Genomic DNA, 18,281 nt, shown 5'->3' with positions numbered 1-18,281 from the left:
TACCTCGACCAAAAACTTTAACCTGAAACTGGACAGAAGAACGAACGAATGGATGAACAGACCCACAGACCAGAAAACATAATGCCCCTCTACTATCGTAGGTGGGGCATAAAAAAAGATTTTGTTCTCTGTTAAGTACATTAAATTGGAACTTAAGCTTTCTTTTTTCTCATTCACTGATAACATTTTGCTGTACTACTAGTGATGGAACTCACTAAGGATCAGTCAGCCCCAGTTTGGTTAGAATTTGTTCATAAGTAAAGGCAGTATCTCGTCTGGTGCATTCAAACCAGGGTAGCTTATAAAAAATAACTTTACCAGTCACTTTGTTACAAGTAGTTCCACTGTAGCCAGGTAAACATAAGCAAACAAAGGTTCCATCCCCTGGTACTTCTAAACAGGTTCCTCCAGAATCACAGGGGTTATTATGACAACCTGAAATAAAATCAGAATGTAATAATTTTCCTTTGAAATTCTTATTTTAATGTCATTGTCAGTAATGGTTGTGCTGTAGGACATTTCTAAGCATGTGTGAGGCAAGTATATTATGAGTACTAGCATCCTTTTTTCTGTATTTGCTATTTTTTTCTCTGTATAACCATTGAAATGGATAGAATTTTTATAACAAAAAAAATCATATTCAAGTGATAGATTTGAACATTAAATTCTGCAAATTAGATAAATTTTGTAAAATTTGGCCACAAATTGTACATGTCCTAATGTGTTTATACTTATATTTTAAAGCTGTTGTAACAGTCATCCTTTTGGTAGGTCAGTAAATTCACATAACAATTTTGAATTCAATTTCAAAGAAATAATTGAGACCAAGTTTAATTCCATTTAGTCCAGTGGTTTCAGGTAGAGCAACAGTATATAAATATTCCAACCTGCATTGAATGCCTCAACAATCATAAAGAATCCTCGAGTTGGCTCCTTGCTGCTGACAAACTGACTATCAAATTTAAACATCATCAAGTTGTATTCTCCATTATTAGTTGTTTCATATTCTAATGTCTGTCCACCTTGTAGCTCTCCACATTTTCTGAAGAAAAAAAGCAATTGTTTTAATATTATTCAATAGCTGCACTTTACTTCTTAAGAGTTGGTTTCTCTGAAAACATTGAACTGCAAACTTGTTTTACACAGATTTACAGAAAGACAGGTGAATAAACTTGACATTAAATTTAGAAAAACTTCATTTACAAGACAAAAATTTTATCAATGTTGCATCATTTCAATAGAAATTGTCAATTAATGACTGGAGGGTAAGGTATTATGAACATCAAAATCTATACATTTAGACACAATGTTAAAAAAATATGGTTAACTTTTACAAATTGTGACTTGGATGGAGAGTTGTCTCACTGGCACTCGTAACACATCTTGTATCTATTATCTATTTTTCTAATTGGTCAACACTTATAGAAAACTTTTCTTACAACTTACATAATTCCTGGCTGTGCAATCAAATTATACTGAACTTCTAACCAATGATAACATCTAGTCAGTTCATGATTATAAGCTATGTCCATGTCTGTTATGGTGGCCTTTATTTTAGCACCTGCTGGAGCCTACAGAAATAAATAATAATCTTATTCAAAGAATTTGATACACGACACATAAAGGTTAAAAATAGAAAAATAATGTGTCTGAGGACACGAATGCTCAAGCTCAAGCTTGAAGTTTTCCATTTTTAAAAGGGGCATTACTCAAGAGTGGCAAGTGGCTCACTGCCAAATTTCAATCTCTTATCTGCAAGTTTTGGTTCTTATCATTGTGAATAAATTATATAAAATTTGCATGAGTTATAACTTAATGAGTAGAAACTATAGGTTAAAGTGTGTAGAACAAAATTGTTTGCAATTTTCCAAGTTTTAAAGGGGCATAATTCTAGAAGGGTAGATGACTCAGTGCCCAAATTCGAATTCTGTCTGCTAGTTTTGGTCTTTAGCAGTGTGTAGGAGTTTCTTAAAATTTGGATTAGGAGTTCTTCAAGATAGTGTGCAGAAACTAAAATTGAAACTTAAATGAAGAAGAAGAAAAAAATACATAAATACATACCTTCAAAGCCCAAACACAGTTGTCCCCAATACTGTATGGTGATGGATAATTTGAAGATTTGATCATGTAAGGTGTACCAACAGTTAAGTCAACTATACCTCCACAGTCTAAAATACAAAAAAAGATTAATGTAAAAAGTAAAAACCAAAATTAACATTTTTAAGAAACCAAATATTTAAAAAAAAATCAAGATTTTTATCAGATTTTCCCTATTAGATAAGCAATATATCATAATAAAACTCCATGTCTGCTAGCCAGGTAAAACAAAAAATAGACAACTGTTTTGTTCTAGGATAGTTAAGCGACTGAAAAGACCATGCTGTGGTGAGAACATAAAATCAAAGCTTTGGTGAGAACATAACATTACAGCTGAAGTAAAGACATAAAAACAAATTTTTGGTGAAAACACTTCTTACTTCCTTCTGTTTCAGTACAAGTTGGTCCTTTTAGTCCTTCTGGGCATAAACACTGACACTGGAAATCTACAAATCCACCATTTTCACACACTGGAGGTTCACTGCAATCTTCTGTTAATATAAACAATATAAATATTGTATAATATATTTCTACAATCAAACATTTTATCTACATAATAAAGATTGTGAAGTGTGGATGATACAGACAAACTTGAACTAAAATAGAAAATGCCTTTATACATCTATCAACTAATATCCTTCTTATATTTTCTCTTGACCATTGTTCTTCACTTTCATCAGACCATATTTATTGTCCTCTGATCTTAGTTATGACAAAAAATAAACGATCTTATATATGTATCTCTTTCAGGGAATTCTAAGGAAAAGGGGAGTTATACTCCTACTTGCCTATTAGAAAATATATTCTATCCTGGTACTTTTTTAGATACTGTCGATTCATATATTTTCGTGGGTATCAATTTTCGTGGATTGCTGAAAACTTGCATATTCGTGGATATTTGATTTCGTGGTTTTGACAACATCTGTATACAAAGCCAATTGAAAGTATGATATTTGTTGAACATTTGAATTCGCGGTTCACCGATTCCCACAAAACCCACGATAATTGGTATCCAACGAATTATAATGAATCCACATTAATTTAAATTGAGATAAACAACTTACTTGTACACTGGTATGTATCCGTTATATCTTGTATATCATAGAAAGTAAGGTTCCTCGTCTGTTCTGTGAGGAAGTTAAGTTTAGAATCTGTCAAGTACATACTCTTCTTCTGATTACTGGTACTGAAAGACTGAAATCACATAATCACTTTAAATATGTACTAAAACATAATCCCTATCAACAGTAATACAACATATTAGATGAATAAAAAGGGATGTAGAGTATACATATAAAAAAATTCTCCGAAGATTAGAGTATCAGGACAAAATCAGTACTTGGGTCTTTAAATATAAAGTTTATAAAAGTTAACAATTCCTTCTCAGATAAAAATAAGCAAAGACATCAAGGAAAATATTTCATAATTGAATTTTGACCAAATGAAGAACTGAAGACAAGACATCCAGAGTCTGATCATGAAAAAAAAATAGAGGGAGGGTCGGAGGGGTCCTGATCCCGAAATCCTAGACTTAAAAACGTTGAAATCCTGAGGTCCTGAATTTGAAAAAAATTAAATCCTGACATCCCGAAATTCGAAAAAAGAATTCCCTGATTCCAAAAGGATTAATCCCGAAATCCCGAGCTTAAAAACACCCCCGATGCCGATGTCTTGAAAAAGGTCCTTCCCCTCATAAAACCATGAAAAAATTTAAATCCACTAAGACATCTCAATCTTTTTATCTGTGGAGCATGCTCACTTTGATAGTGTTAATCTTATCAAAGTCAGTCACACTGGCGGATCTAGAAATTTTCATAAGTGGGGGCCCACTGACTGCCAAAGAGGGCATGCTTCAGGGATTCCCTATATAAGCAACCAAATTTTTTCCCAAAAAGGAGGACCCGAGCCCCCTTGGCCCTCCCCCCTCCTAAAATCCGCCTCTGAGTCAATCATTTAGGTTTAAAATGGAATGATAAGATATTGTTTGATTCATCATCTGCAATACTTACAGATAAGCTATACTGTAGAACAGAGTGCTGGTCATATGGGTTATGATTGTTTGTGTAAGCCATATCAAAATTGTATGCCCACATAACTGGTATATTTTGCCAGTTTGTTCTGAGATATAGGTATCTATCATAACGGCTCTGTTCATGTAACTGTCCTAAAGCATGGCACATTTCATGGATCACTGTTTCAACCTAGAAAAAAGTATTTGAATACAATGGTAAAAATTGAATTTTATATATCTAAATACATTAATGAATTTAAAAACTATAACAGGAACAAAAGTGCTGAATATGAATCTTGATAGTTATGTAACAAAACATATTAAGGTTCTACTACAAAGTGCTGCATTTCAGGACAGGTTTGTAAGGATGTAATGTTACAGGTTATTATTCAATAAAATTTATCCCTTTGAAACTTATTTGGTCATACTAATACAAAGAAGTGAAAATATGGAATACACTTCTATAAATTTTGTCTGATCTGTTAAACTGACACAACTTACATTTATACATCCAGGATCTTGCAATGTGATACTTTGTTTACCACCAACAATACCAATCCAAGATCCACATCTGTAATCAGAAGGCAGAGGATACATAGTTCATATTTTAAAAAAGAAAAGAAACAAATATATTGTATGGTGCTTTTATTGTTAAGGAAAATCTTAGTCTCCATATAATTTAACTGATTTATTTCTTGATCTAGGTGGTTTTTTTTTACTGATCAAGACTACATAAATTCAACATCCAATGTTATCGTCACACTTGTGAGAAATAGCTATGTTTCTTAAACTTTTAGACTTTCTAAAGGTTGCATTGATACTGCCATCACATGTCATTGGTCTATTTATACATAGATATAATGTTTAAAGTGTTTATACAAATTTTGAATGTGTTCTGTCCTATTTGTCCTATATGTATTGTATTATCTTGCACATAAATGTTGCTTATTATTCAATAAAAGTTCATTGATTGACAATATCTTACCCTCCCCCATCTTCAAATGATACATAGTTTGCCTGATCATCTCTTGGTATCCACTGGACACATGTGTGTTTATTGAATTCTTCTATTGAATCAGTAATCAAGGTCTTAGATGCACCATTGCCTGTAAATTAAAGAATAAAATGATTGAATGGAAGTCTCTTTTTATTTAGAAACACCTGAGAGGTAAAGAGTGAACTATACACAATTTTCATTCATGAATTTGTTTTAATATACTATTACAAATTAAAGGCTCTAAAGAGCCTGTGTCGCTCACCTTGGTATATGTGAATATTAAACAAAGGAAGCAGATGGATTCATGACAAAATTGTGTTTTGGTGACGGTGATGTGTTTGTACATCTTACTTTACTGAACATTCTTGCTGCTTACAATTATCTCTATCTATAATGATCTTGGCCCAGTAGTTTCAGTGGAAAATGTTAGTAAAATTTACAAATTTTATGAAAATTGTTAAAAATTGACTATAAAGGACAATAACTCCTTAGGGAGTCAATTGACCATTTTAGTCATGTTGACTTATTTTTAGGTCTTACTTTGCTGTACATTATTGCTGTTTACAGTTTATCTCTATCTATAATAATATTCAAGATAATAACAAAAAACAGCAAAATTTCCTTAAAATTACCAATTTAGGGGCAGCAACCCAACAACCGGTTGTCGGATCCATCTGAAAATTTCAGAGCAGATAGATCTTGACATGATAAACAATTTAATTACCAGATTTGCTCTAAATGCTTTGATTTTTGAGTTGTAAGCCAAAAACTGCATTTTCCCCCTATGTTCTATATTTAGCTGTGGCGGCCATCTTGGTTGGATGGCCGGGTCACCGGACACATTTTTTAAACTACATAACCCAAAGATGATTGTGGCCAAGTTTGGATTAATTTGGCCCAGTAGTTTCAGAGGAGAAGATTTTTATAAAAGATTACTAAGATTTACGAAAAATGGTTAAAAATTGACTATAAAGGGCAATAACTCCTAAAGGGGTCAACTGACCATTTCGGCCATGTTGACTTATTTGTAAATCTTACTTTGCTGAACATTATTGCTGTTTACAGTTTATCTCTATCTATAATAATATCAAGATAATAACCAAAAACAGCAAAATTTCCATAAAATTACCAATTCAGGGGCCGCAACCCAACAACAGGTTGTCCGATTCATCTGAAAATTTCAGGGCAGATAGATGTTGACCTGATAAACAATTATACCCCATGTCAGATTTGCTCTAAATGCTTTGGTTTTTGAGTTATAAGCCAAAAACTGCATTTTACCCCTATGTTCTATTTTTAGCCATGGCGGCCATCTTGGTTGGTTGGCCGGGTCACGCCACACATTTTTTAAACTAGATACCCCAATGATGATTGTGGCCAAGTTTGGTTAAATTTGGCCCAGTAGTTTCAGAGGAGAAGATTTTTGTAAAAGTTAACGACGACGACAGACGCCAAGTGATGGGAAAAGCTCACTTGGCCCTTCGGGCCAGGTGAGCTAAAAAATGAAGCTTTTCAAATGAGTTTAAAAAATAATAAAATTGCAAGTAAAAACTAATATTTACACTTTAAGTATGTGTAAACTTTATCATGCATAAAACTAAGCATGCAACTGTTAAAATTTATCTAATTGTAAACCAGTGAAAATGATCTTTTTGAAAAAAAACTAGTCATTGCCCCTCCTGATTGTGTAAAATAATAAACTTTATACTTACTATGTTTAACAATATAAGGTACAATTCCATTTGGCCAAAGGGAATCAAGGATCCCAACATTAAAATTTCTTTTCTCCTTTGAACGAGGCTAAAAATAGTTAGGGTGACAAAGATTAAATTATCATTACAGTGAGTTGACTGTTAGTGTTGCTCTCCACCAATTGCAACTCATTCAAAATTTTGACCAAATTGTTCAACTGGTCAGAATATTGAACAAATTGTTCAGTCAAAATGTGAAAGTGCAAGGTGATAAAATAAAATTTACTTACAATCCTATAAGACTTTAACTCCACTTTAATGATGTTGTGACAAAATTAGTTTATCAGTTTGTATAGTTATATTATAGTCATTTCCATGCTGAAGAGGAACTGTTTATTTTGAATTGCTATAAAATTGTCCAAACTAAGCTTTCATGTAGTTTTTCTTTCTAAAAGTATTCTATATTCATAAGAATCAGATATCATTTTAAATAAAACACCATATATTCAGTAAAATATGTGTGAAATAACAATATGCTATTGATAAGTTTTCAGGGGAGATAACCTAAAATATTATTCTTTTGAATAAAGACTTTTTGAAAGAAAAGTTATTATCTCCCCCATGGAAACTTCCTACAAACACATATTGCAATTTTACACATATTTTACTGAATATGAAATGTTTTAATTCACATAATGTCTGATTCTTACAAATATAGAATACTTTTAGAAAGAAAAACTATATGAAAGCTTAGTTTGGACAATTTAATAGCAATTCAAAATAAACAGTTCCCCTTCAGCATGGAAATGAATATAATATAACTATACAAACTGATAAACTAATTTTGTCACAACATCATTAAAGTGGAGTTAAAGTCTTATAGGATTGTAAGTATATTTTATTTTATCACCTTGCACTTTCATGACTTGGCTGTGGTTTTCTACTGCAGTTGGTTCAAATTTCTGACCAGTTGAACAATTTGATTTTATAAAACAAATTGCAATTTGGTCAAAATTTTGAATGAGTTGCAATTGGTGGAGTGCAACACTAACAGTCAACTCACTGTAAAAGTCTAGTAATAACAAGTTTACTATTTTTTTCTGATCTGAATAATAAATATTGTCCTACAATAAGAAAATCAAAATACTAAAAAATAGAAACAGACATAGGAACAGCATTTTTAATTAATATTATGCATCATTGCAAAACAAATCTCATTAAAGGGGACATAAGCACTTTGTCTGCATGTTATATTTCTAATTAATTTGTGTTCCTCAAACACTGCTAAATGTTTAAGGCTGTAGTTTAACCACCATCCTTTGGACTAAGCCCATTTCTATATATTTGACTCATTGGCAATCATCTCAAAATAGCCTAATCTAATATTAACTAGAGGCTCTAAAGAGCCTGTGTCGCTCACCTTGGTCTATGTGAATATTAAACAAAGGAAGCAGATGGATTCATGACAAATTTGTGTTTTGGTGACGGTGATGTGTTTGTACATCTTACTTTACTGAACATTCTTGCTGCTTACAATTATCTCTATCTATAATGAACTTGGCCCAGTAGTTTCAGTGGAAAATGTTAGTAAAAATTAACAAATTTTATGAAAATGGTTAAAAATTGACTATAAAGGACAATAACTCCTTAGGGAGTCAATTGACCATTTTGGTCATGTTGACTTATTTTTAGGTCTTACTTTGCTGAACATTATTGCTGTCTACAGTTTATCTCTATCTATAATAATCTTCAAGATAATAAAAAAAACAGCAAAATTTCCCTAAAATTACCAATTCAGAGGCAGCAACCAAACAACCGGTTGTCCGATCCATCTGAAAATTCCAGAGCAGATAGATCTTGACCTGATAAACAATTTTACATCATGTCAGATTTGCTCTAAATGCTTTGGTTTTTGAGTTATAAGCCAAAAACTACATTTTACCCCTATGTTCTATTTTTAACCATATCAGCCATCTTGGTTGGATGGCCGAGTCATCAGACACATCTTTTAAACTAGATACCCAAAAGATGATTGTGGCCAAGTTTGGATTAATTTGGCCCAGTAGTTTCAGAGGAGAAGATTTTTGTAAAAGATTGCTGAGATTTATGAAAAATTGTTAAAAATTGACTATAAAGGGCAATAACTCCTAAAGGGGTCAACGGACCATTTTGGTCATGGTGACTTATTTGTAAATCTTACTTTGCTGAATATTATTGCTGTTTACAGTTTATCTCTATCTATAATAATATTCAAGATAATAACCAAAAACAGCAAAATTTCCACAAAATCACCTATTCAGGGACAGCAACCCAACAACGGGTTGTCCGATTCATCTGAAAATTTCAGAGCAGATAGATCTTGACCTGATAAACAATTTTACGTGTGTCAGATTTGCTCTAAATGCTTTGGTTTTTGAGTTATAAGCCAAAAACTGCATTTTACCCCTATGTTCTATTTTTAGCCATGGCACCCATCTTGGTTGGATGGCCGGGTCATCAGACACATTTTTTAAACTAGATACCCCAAAGATGATTTTGGCCAAGTTTGGATTAATTTGGCCCAGTAGTTTCAGAGGAGAAGATTTTTGTAAACGATAACTAAGAATTACGAAAAAATGGTTAAAAATTGACTATAAAGAGCAATAACTCCTGAAGGGGTCAACTGACCATTTTGGTCATGCTAACTTATTTGTAAATCTTACTTTGCTGAACATTATTGCTGTTTACAGTTTATCTCTATCTATAATAATCTTCAAGATAATAACCAAAAACAGCAAAATTTCTCTAAAATTACCAATTCAGGGGCCGCAACCCAACATCGGGTTGTCCAATTCATCTGAAAATTTCAGGGCAGATAGATCTTGACCTGATAAACAATTTTACCTCGTGTCAGATTTGCTCTAAATGCTTTGGTTTTTGAGTTATAAGCCAAAAACTGCATTTTACCCCTATGTTCTATTTTTGGCCATGGTGGCCATCTTGGTTGGTTAGCAGGGTCACTGGACACATTTTTTAAACTAGATACCCCAATGATGATTGTGGCCAAGTTTGGTTAAATTTGGCCCAGTAGTTTCAGAGGAGAAGATTTTTGTAAAAGTTATCAACAGACGACGACGGACGACGACGATGTACGACGGACGCCAAGTGATGATAAAAATGATTGTGTATTCCAGATCATAATAAAGAGAGTTGTGTTTATCTTTTATGTCACTTTTTCGTGAAATAATCAATAATCAATGCAAGAAATATCAAAGATGTAATTTCAAATTGTGAATGTCTGGGAATTAAAACAAAAAATCACTGTGATCACACATGCACTATGAAGACCTTTGGTTAATGAACATTCTTAGATCCTTAGTCTGACGTTATAATTGTGTTTCAGAATTATAAACACTTTGTATTTTGTAATGAACATTTTGAGTGTTGACTCCATAATGTATGAATAAATCATTAAACAGGTTCTAATACATGTATTGATCTCCTAAATTACCAAATTACATTTTTTTCCCTCAAATAACAATATCAAATATACATTTTACCAGTCAAAGTTCTCATTAAACAAGAAACAGGTAAAACAGTACAAATACTGAGATCACAAGTTATTACCTGACACGGGCTAGTAATATAGACAATAACTGTTTAATGTCTTTAAATATCAGTGGAATTATACAAGGTTAAGGAACCTTGTTTTGAACCAAGTGACATTCACTGATTATTGAAATTGCTACATGGTTGTTTTCTGGGTAACATATGTACACATTAAAGTTTTGAACTTGAAGATTGGCACAGTTTAAGATGGAGTTAATCCTGCTGTTCATGTTTGTCTGTGAACAAAGTTGATTGTTTGGTCAAGAGACTGGAACATTTACCAAGTTGTAAATACGTCATAGGAATACGACTGCAATACACATTCTAAAGTCATGAAAGTTCATACAACACTAGTCAACAGCGATACACAAAAGTAGTCTTGTAGTTAGTAGAGCTTAAAACCATATCTTTATAGTATACAAATACAGTTAATGTATGATTAGTCACCCAATGGCAGGATAAAAACTCATCTTTGGTGAGTTTGTAATATCCTGGTCACACTCACACAAATTGTGTCAGGTGAGAAGTATACATATAAATTTTACATTTGATGGCAGAAAAATCTAAATAATTTGATATTCACAATTTAATTATGAATGACAAAGAGTATTTTGTACATATATTTTTAATGGTTTTACCCGTAAATTTTGTTGTTTGTAAAGGTGGTGATCAAGATTCTCTGCTGTAATTTCATTTTTATCCAAAATGTGTAATCCTTTAGGCTGAAATAAAATATGATACAAAATCAAATATGTAGTTAATAATTCATGAAAAGAAACTTTGTTTTAATATTCTATGTAACATGTAATGTTTTCTTCATTTCAAATCAAAGTTTCATCTTTGAAAGTTCAAAGCTGTATAGAATATTTCAGCCAACATAGCAAGATAAATCTTAATCTCAGCATAAGTATGCTTTCCATTATTCTTTTCTGCTTCATTTGGAGTGAAAAACACTACAATTAAAATCAACTCCATTTTGCTGACATTTTATATATTTTTTTATTGTTATTGCCTAGATCTACGAAGAACAGGATTTGACAGAAGATGGGACTATAACAAACAAAACGGTTTAAACCATTTAAAAAAAGCAGGATCAAGGATTAGGATAAGGTCATTAACTTCAAAGCAAGTATATATCATAGAGCTGAATAAAATTTGGGACATTCCTATAATTTATAAAATTGCCTACAAGCTATGAAATAACATTTGTGATGTTACATGTATAAAATGCTCTGTATATGTTGATTTTATTGACCAATCTGATAGGTTACATAATATCTTCATCTGATAAATAGGGGACAACATTAACATCTATTGTAGATGTTTAAAAATGATAATTAGATTACTGGAGTATGATAGAACAGCACATATTACCTTAAGGTGAAATGTAAAATATGACAACACTTGAAATTTTTTAGGTGTGCAAACAGTGATTTTTATACTCTGTCTTAATTTTTTTTTTTTAAATTTATGAGGAAATATACAATTAATTAAACCAATAACCTAAATTCTTGACATGATAATTCAAGAAGAGAAGACATGAACATTGTCATTTAGCAGCAGTTTGAAAGCCATGCACAATATTTCAAAACCAAAAGTGTCAGATGTACTGGTAAACTAAAATATTCGAAAAATGACAAGACACAATCATTTTTCTTATTTTTATTTTCAAATAGTCTTATTATATACAAGTCTCTCACTGAATCTAGAAAAATCATTTGTATAGTGTAAGTTCTGTACAGAAAGGTTTTATCTCACCAACTAATTACATCAAATTTTTAATTTGAGGCCATAAAAGGCCAAAAATTTATATACATGTATCTGCAGTCTGAGAATTACTTTTACTTCTCACATCAGAAACATATGATTTATTGCATAATGAATGAAATACTGTAAATTCAGAAATTATTGCATGCATTTGTTACGGAGATTTTTTGGAGAATGGACTTAAGGATGCACTCTTCTGACGTTTCAGTCTCATTGAAATCTCGTTCTGGAATTATTTCAAAAATATGTGATACAAGTGGAAAATATCAATGAATTTAAAAAAATGTTATAATTAAACTTACCTCTGTGAAAAAATTGTGTATTTCCTGTGAATAGTTTTTGAGTAATCAATTTTTCAAATTTTATTATCAATCAAGTCAGTCTTTTTAGCCAAAATTTTTAGAAAATGTGTGAGGGATACAAAAAATGATTTTACCAGAAACATGTACATCCCACATCCCTTTTTTGTTTTCAATTTTCTAAGATATGTATTTTTCAATCAATTATAACAAAGAATTTGAAAAAATATGCAATTTGTACTAAAACAGAGAAAAATCACAAATTTACAAAATTGACAACATGGTGAAAGTGACACAAAAAAGCATCAAAATATGATGAAATTTTCTTATATTAACACCTACCTATAGTTTTTTTATTTCAAATTTATTCAGATAGGTCTCCTTCATTTTTATTGAAAGTATGACAAAAAGTTTAATTGTGGAATTGTGATTTTTTTTTCACGATAATAGCCCAAAAATAAGTAAAAATTGATGCAAAATAGGAAAATCATCAAAATTGGGTACTTTCAAAGGGTCGTAGCAAAAAAAAAAGTGCACCACCAATTGATTTTTTCTTCACCAATTATTTTTTTAGTCATATAAATTTAAAAATCAGGTTTAGAAAAAAAGTTTAATTCTAGAAATGTCTGTCTCCTCAGAGGTGTACATCCTTAAGGTTGCATTTCTGTAAATATTGACAATGCAATTTCCCATAGGAACTCCTTTTACGGCTAAAACTGTACCACTTTTACTATGAAGTTTTGAAAAAAATCTTATCCTAGAATTGAAAGTTCATTTGCACCACAATTTTTTTCAAAGGTCAAAATATAGGGCTGTGCGGCATATTTTCAACGTTTATATGCCCCGAACTTCTCAGAGTTGAAACTTACACTTATTTTCTTAACTACCCCTACCTCGAATGAAAGGTTACCACAGATTTCAATGTAAACAATAAGCACGTGTTTATTTACTGGTAACATTCCCCAGTTCTGTCTCTGCGATATGGAACACAGAGAGCATAACTGGGAACCAGTATGTAAACAAAATTAATTTTCTATGAATATTCTATTTCTCCCCAAAAGAGGCGTGTTGTCAGAAACAGCTGTATTTACAAAGTGCAACCTATACAGACATTTATTCAAATAGAAAACTCTCTAAAATCAGTTTTTCTCACATTATGACTCATTTATCAGAATTATAGTCTTAAAGAAATCACTGTGTATACTCTAAGTTTTTCTTTACTATACATTTTATACCCCCTCCCCTGTTGCAATTTTTTTAAAGAATTTGAAAATAAGACTTTAATTATTGCCAGCTTACCCTTTTTACATATTTTCTGATAAAAAATGCCTAGAACCTGATTAAAACTGTTTTGATAACATATTGAAAGCATATCAGAATATAATAAATGTAATGTTTAGCAGTCAATCATCACAACATTCAAGATTATATAAAGTATCCAATCCAGCCTCTGTCTCCAGTCCACATCTTACTGTATACCTATTTGTCAATTAAAGAACACATTTTCTGCCTCAAATGGTCAATTTAGAATTCTTGTCACAACAGTATCATCTGTAACCATATATCTGACACAATTTAGCTACTATATATACTAGAAGTGTTCAAACAAAGCCATATTTGCAATAGTTGTATGTATGCAGATACCAGTCTGAGATATAAATTCACTTAAAATGTTGTAGAGATGACTGCTAACATCTGATTTTTGCATAACTTCCAAACATAGTTATTGTTTCTATATCAAGAACATTAAAATCAGAAAATCATACCATTTACAAGTTAAATTATTTGTTTTATGACCCAGGGGGTAGGCAATTTTCTATGTTTTTTGCCCCTGGGGCCTCAAATTTCCTAAATCATTCTGCTGTTTCTAGCAATTTGAAATATTTAGTACATATTCAGGATAGAACACACTATTGTAAGTTTTCTTGAGATATTTTTGTTTTTCTAGCTTGTATTTGTTATGCCGTGGTGACAAAAAAGAAGAATTAGGTGTTGCGGCTTAATTTTGGGTTATCGAAAGGACACAAATACTCCATAAATAATATTCAGGAAGGATCTATGAGTTTCAATGACTGCGAAGAGTAAATATAAGCACTTTTTAACAATTTAACTTACAAATATGCAAATGTTATGAATTAATTTTGTATCCAGGACTTTAAGTAAACTATGCATACTGTAATCTGTGAATTTATGCTGAGTCATCATATCTAAGGCCCAGGATTCTATCAATCTTCATTAAATATTTATAAAACTTCATATTTGAGTTAATTTCTTTAAAATCTGTGAAATAAAGCAAATTTGGTTAAATTCTGAATGTTCCCCTTTTTCACCCTATATAGGTTGCATTTCTGTAAATATTGACAATGCAATTTCCCATAGGAACTCCTTTTACGGCTAAAACTGTACCACTTTTACTATGAAGTTTTGAAAAAAATCTTATCCTAGAATTGAAAGTTCATTTGCACCACAATTTTTTTCAAAGGTCAAAATATAGGGCTGTGCGGCATATTTTCAACGTTTATATGCCCCGAACTTCTCAGAGTTGAAACTTACACTTATTTTCTTAACTACCCCTACCTCGAATGAAAGGTTACCACAGATTTCAATGTAAACAATAAGCACGTGTTTATTTACTGGTAACATTCCCCAGTTCTGTCTCTGCGATATGGAACACAGAGAGCATAACTGGGAACCAGTATGTAAACAAAATTAATTTTCTATGAATATTCTATTTCTCCCCAAAAGAGGCGTGTTGTCAGAAACAGCTGTATTTACAAAGTGCAACCCTAAGGATCACCCATTTTGATTTATATTTGCATTAATAAAATCCTTGCAAGAATTTCTGAATTTACAGTTACCTACCCTTAGTTCTCCTGCAGGGGTCTCAACAAACTGTGCCTCTAAACTGTGTTCTAAACCAGACTCCTTGTTGACAGTCTACAAAAAACACTATCAAAATACAATGACTTCTTATGATGAGTTCGAAATTATTATCTGTTTTACTACAAAACAAACTCTTCCGGCTTAATATTAAAATAAGAAAATGTGGTATGATTTTGAAGTCTCCGCCTGAGACCAAATAAAGAAGAAGGTAGTAATCATTTTTTTATTTTTTTTGCTGCCTCATTGACTCATTTCTTTTTAAGTGTGTCAATAATTACTTGGTCTTCAACCTTGTTGTAATACATAAAAAAAAATGTCTGATTTTTTTATTTAATATCAACATCTATCAGGTTTATATGGGCCTTTTTCAAAAAATGTGGATTTTCTTGTACAATCAATATTTCCAAAAAAGTGTAAATATTTTTATCCAATTTTTACATACACCATTTAGTTTTTGGTGTGTGTAACAAGTTCCAGCAAATTCAATATGAAATTTAGCTACAGAAATTGCTTCCAGTGGGTTTCAAAGGGTCCAAAAACCCCAAAATTGCTTGTACGAAATTGAAAAACTAGTCTTTTTTAAATGCTGGTTTTAATACCCAGCGGAAATTATTATTTTTCTTTTGTTATTATAAATATATAGGTATCACTGCAGGTATGTATACACAAATACAGGGAATTATTAGATTTTATTAGCATTTTTTTTTTACTTTTCATTTCGTACTTAAAAAAATGTCAACTACATAACACAAATGAAATAATGTTGCCAATAAACAACTGATTATATCCCTTGTAACTAAGGAAGTGTTCTCTACTTACTCTTCATCCTCTGATGACGTGCTTAAAGTTACAGGATGACATCATTGATTCATTTCATTATAGATTAGTTTTGGTGAGTACAAATTACTCCGTAATTTTATTCTATGTCAACTTTGTAACGGCAAAAACATTGATAAATTTTGGCATAAATATTTTTTTTTACATAAATCATTCAAAGTCTATAATACTGACTCTAATTCAATAAAAACCATTTATCTGGTAGTATTAGGGTCAAGAAAAACATCCAAAAACCACAAATAGGTCAACAACATAACGGTCAACTACATAACGCAGTGAATCGTTATGTAGTTGACAAAAAGCGTTATGTAGTTGAAAATGCTGAATTAAATTCACTTTAAAATATGTTTCTAAAAAGTGTTATTTTAACCATGTTAACTGTTTTGAAAAAAGTGTGATGATTTTTATGGAAATATATATCAAGCAAAATGTAAATATTATTACAAAAAAATTAGGGACCGAAACTAAATCCGTTATGTAGTTGACATATGTCCCATACTTGTTTCTATGTTATTTTTTAAAATATTTTTGTAGTAGCATTTAAGATTGCATATTTTTATTTCAGGTTGTATTGTTGTTAAACTATTCAATTTCATATATTAAAGTTGAAAATTGAATATTTTTTTGTATTGTTATTTCACAACTGAAATATCCACATTTTTTGAAAATGACCCATATGGCTCTATTGTAGTCTGAAAGTTCAAACATTCTTATTTTTAGTTTTTAATAACTTAACTATTTCAGATGTTTCAAAAGTTAGAATTGCAATTGGTATGTTATAAGATTTATATCAGATTGTCTCTTACTATTGGCAGTCATAAGTCTAAGTTAAATGCATCACTGCATATCAAAATCTTATGTTATAAGCCAATTAATTTCAAAACAAGAAATGAGCTGTCAAATTGACATTATTTAGCTTGTTGTGTAATTTGAAAGGTCATATAAGATTTTTTGATCTGCAACATGCTGTGCTGATTTTCCGATTTATCACAATTCATCAACAGTAAAAGTGAATACCATCAACTTGTCATCAGTAACAGAATATTCCAATTTTAGGAGCATTGGATGAATGATAAATAAACTAATTACATAAAATCTGTCACAACAGAAAAGGTCAAAATTATCAATATTTATCTTGAGTTCAATTTATGCATCGGTAATAAAATATTAAAATTTCAAAAGCGGTCGTCAGTTTGTTCACAAGTAATTGAATGGAAACAACAAAAAGTGTAAATTTACAGTAAATCAAGGACCTCAACTCCTAAATTGTAAAAGTTAAAATTGTCAATATCAAACTTTAAACCTCCAATTTGTCATCAGTAACAACATATAATAATTTGAAAACAAATAGGTGAAACTTTAACATGTGAAAGTGTTCAAAAGTATATCTTCAATGCTAGCTGACTAAGTAATTCTTCTAATTATGGTTTTTAGTGTTGGGAGAGTATGATCAATATTACAAAATTACATTGCCTCCTAAAAGATTTACCCAGGACATCTATGTTACAATACAGGGCTCTGACAAGTCTAGCTGACTAAGTTTAAGAAGTACTCTGTATATACATCTGTTAGCTCAACTGATAACAGATCACTTAGTATTCAAGGGAAACAATCTCATAAAAAAGTTTAGTTGAGATTGGAAGAAATCTCAGTCCGAGGAATAGCAAAAATCCAATCCAAATATAAAGCTGAACTAATCAAACACCAGCTAGTTGAGAATGGAAGAAATCTCAGTCCGAGAAATAGCAAAAATCCAATCCAAATATAAAGCTGAACTAATCAAACACCAGCTGGAGGAGTATCTTACCATCAATGAAACATATGAAAGCCAAGAATCTCCATTTGGTAAGGCTATTTATCAGGCTATGGATTTGTTAAAAACAAGAAAAGTAGATATGGCAAGCCGTTCTCGTCAAAACTATGTTTAAACCATTTTTCGAAAAATTTACACACTGAGAATTACAACAAAGCACACTGAGATTTAAAAACTTCAAAACGCACACTGAGAATTGAAAATTACACACTGAGAATTGAAAATTACACACTGAGAATTAAAAATTACACAATGAGATTTCATAAAGACGCACTGAGATTACAAAAATGAAAAACGC

The 18,281-nt window shown here is 31.2% G+C and overlaps 1 protein-coding gene across 1 annotated transcript in view; it reads right to left on the bottom strand.

Moving 5' to 3' along the window:
* The window catches only part of LOC143045978 (MAM and LDL-receptor class A domain-containing protein 2-like), a 74,979-nt gene that overhangs the window by 47,351 nt on the left and 9,347 nt on the right, over positions 1 to 18,281 (bottom strand). Inside the window, exons 3-14 of the mRNA XM_076218881.1 lie at positions 15,313 to 15,387; positions 11,023 to 11,106; positions 6,818 to 6,905; positions 5,094 to 5,214; positions 4,610 to 4,679; positions 4,107 to 4,298; positions 3,162 to 3,291; positions 2,478 to 2,588; positions 2,062 to 2,168; positions 1,447 to 1,571; positions 888 to 1,042; positions 319 to 435 (exon numbers count right to left, since the gene is read on the bottom strand). Coding sequence (XP_076074996.1) covers positions 319 to 435; positions 888 to 1,042; positions 1,447 to 1,571; positions 2,062 to 2,168; positions 2,478 to 2,588; positions 3,162 to 3,291; positions 4,107 to 4,298; positions 4,610 to 4,679; positions 5,094 to 5,214; positions 6,818 to 6,905; positions 11,023 to 11,106; positions 15,313 to 15,387 — 1,375 coding nt within the window. The remainder of the gene's footprint in view (positions 1 to 318; positions 436 to 887; positions 1,043 to 1,446; positions 1,572 to 2,061; positions 2,169 to 2,477; positions 2,589 to 3,161; positions 3,292 to 4,106; positions 4,299 to 4,609; positions 4,680 to 5,093; positions 5,215 to 6,817; positions 6,906 to 11,022; positions 11,107 to 15,312; positions 15,388 to 18,281) is intronic.

This window comes from Mytilus galloprovincialis, chromosome 9, assembly GCF_965363235.1.
Source record: "Mytilus galloprovincialis chromosome 9, xbMytGall1.hap1.1, whole genome shotgun sequence".
Lineage (NCBI taxonomy): Eukaryota > Metazoa > Mollusca > Bivalvia > Mytilida > Mytilidae > Mytilus > Mytilus galloprovincialis.
Note: the sequence above shows the minus strand (reverse complement) of the source record. Positions and strands in the feature narration are given on the sequence as shown.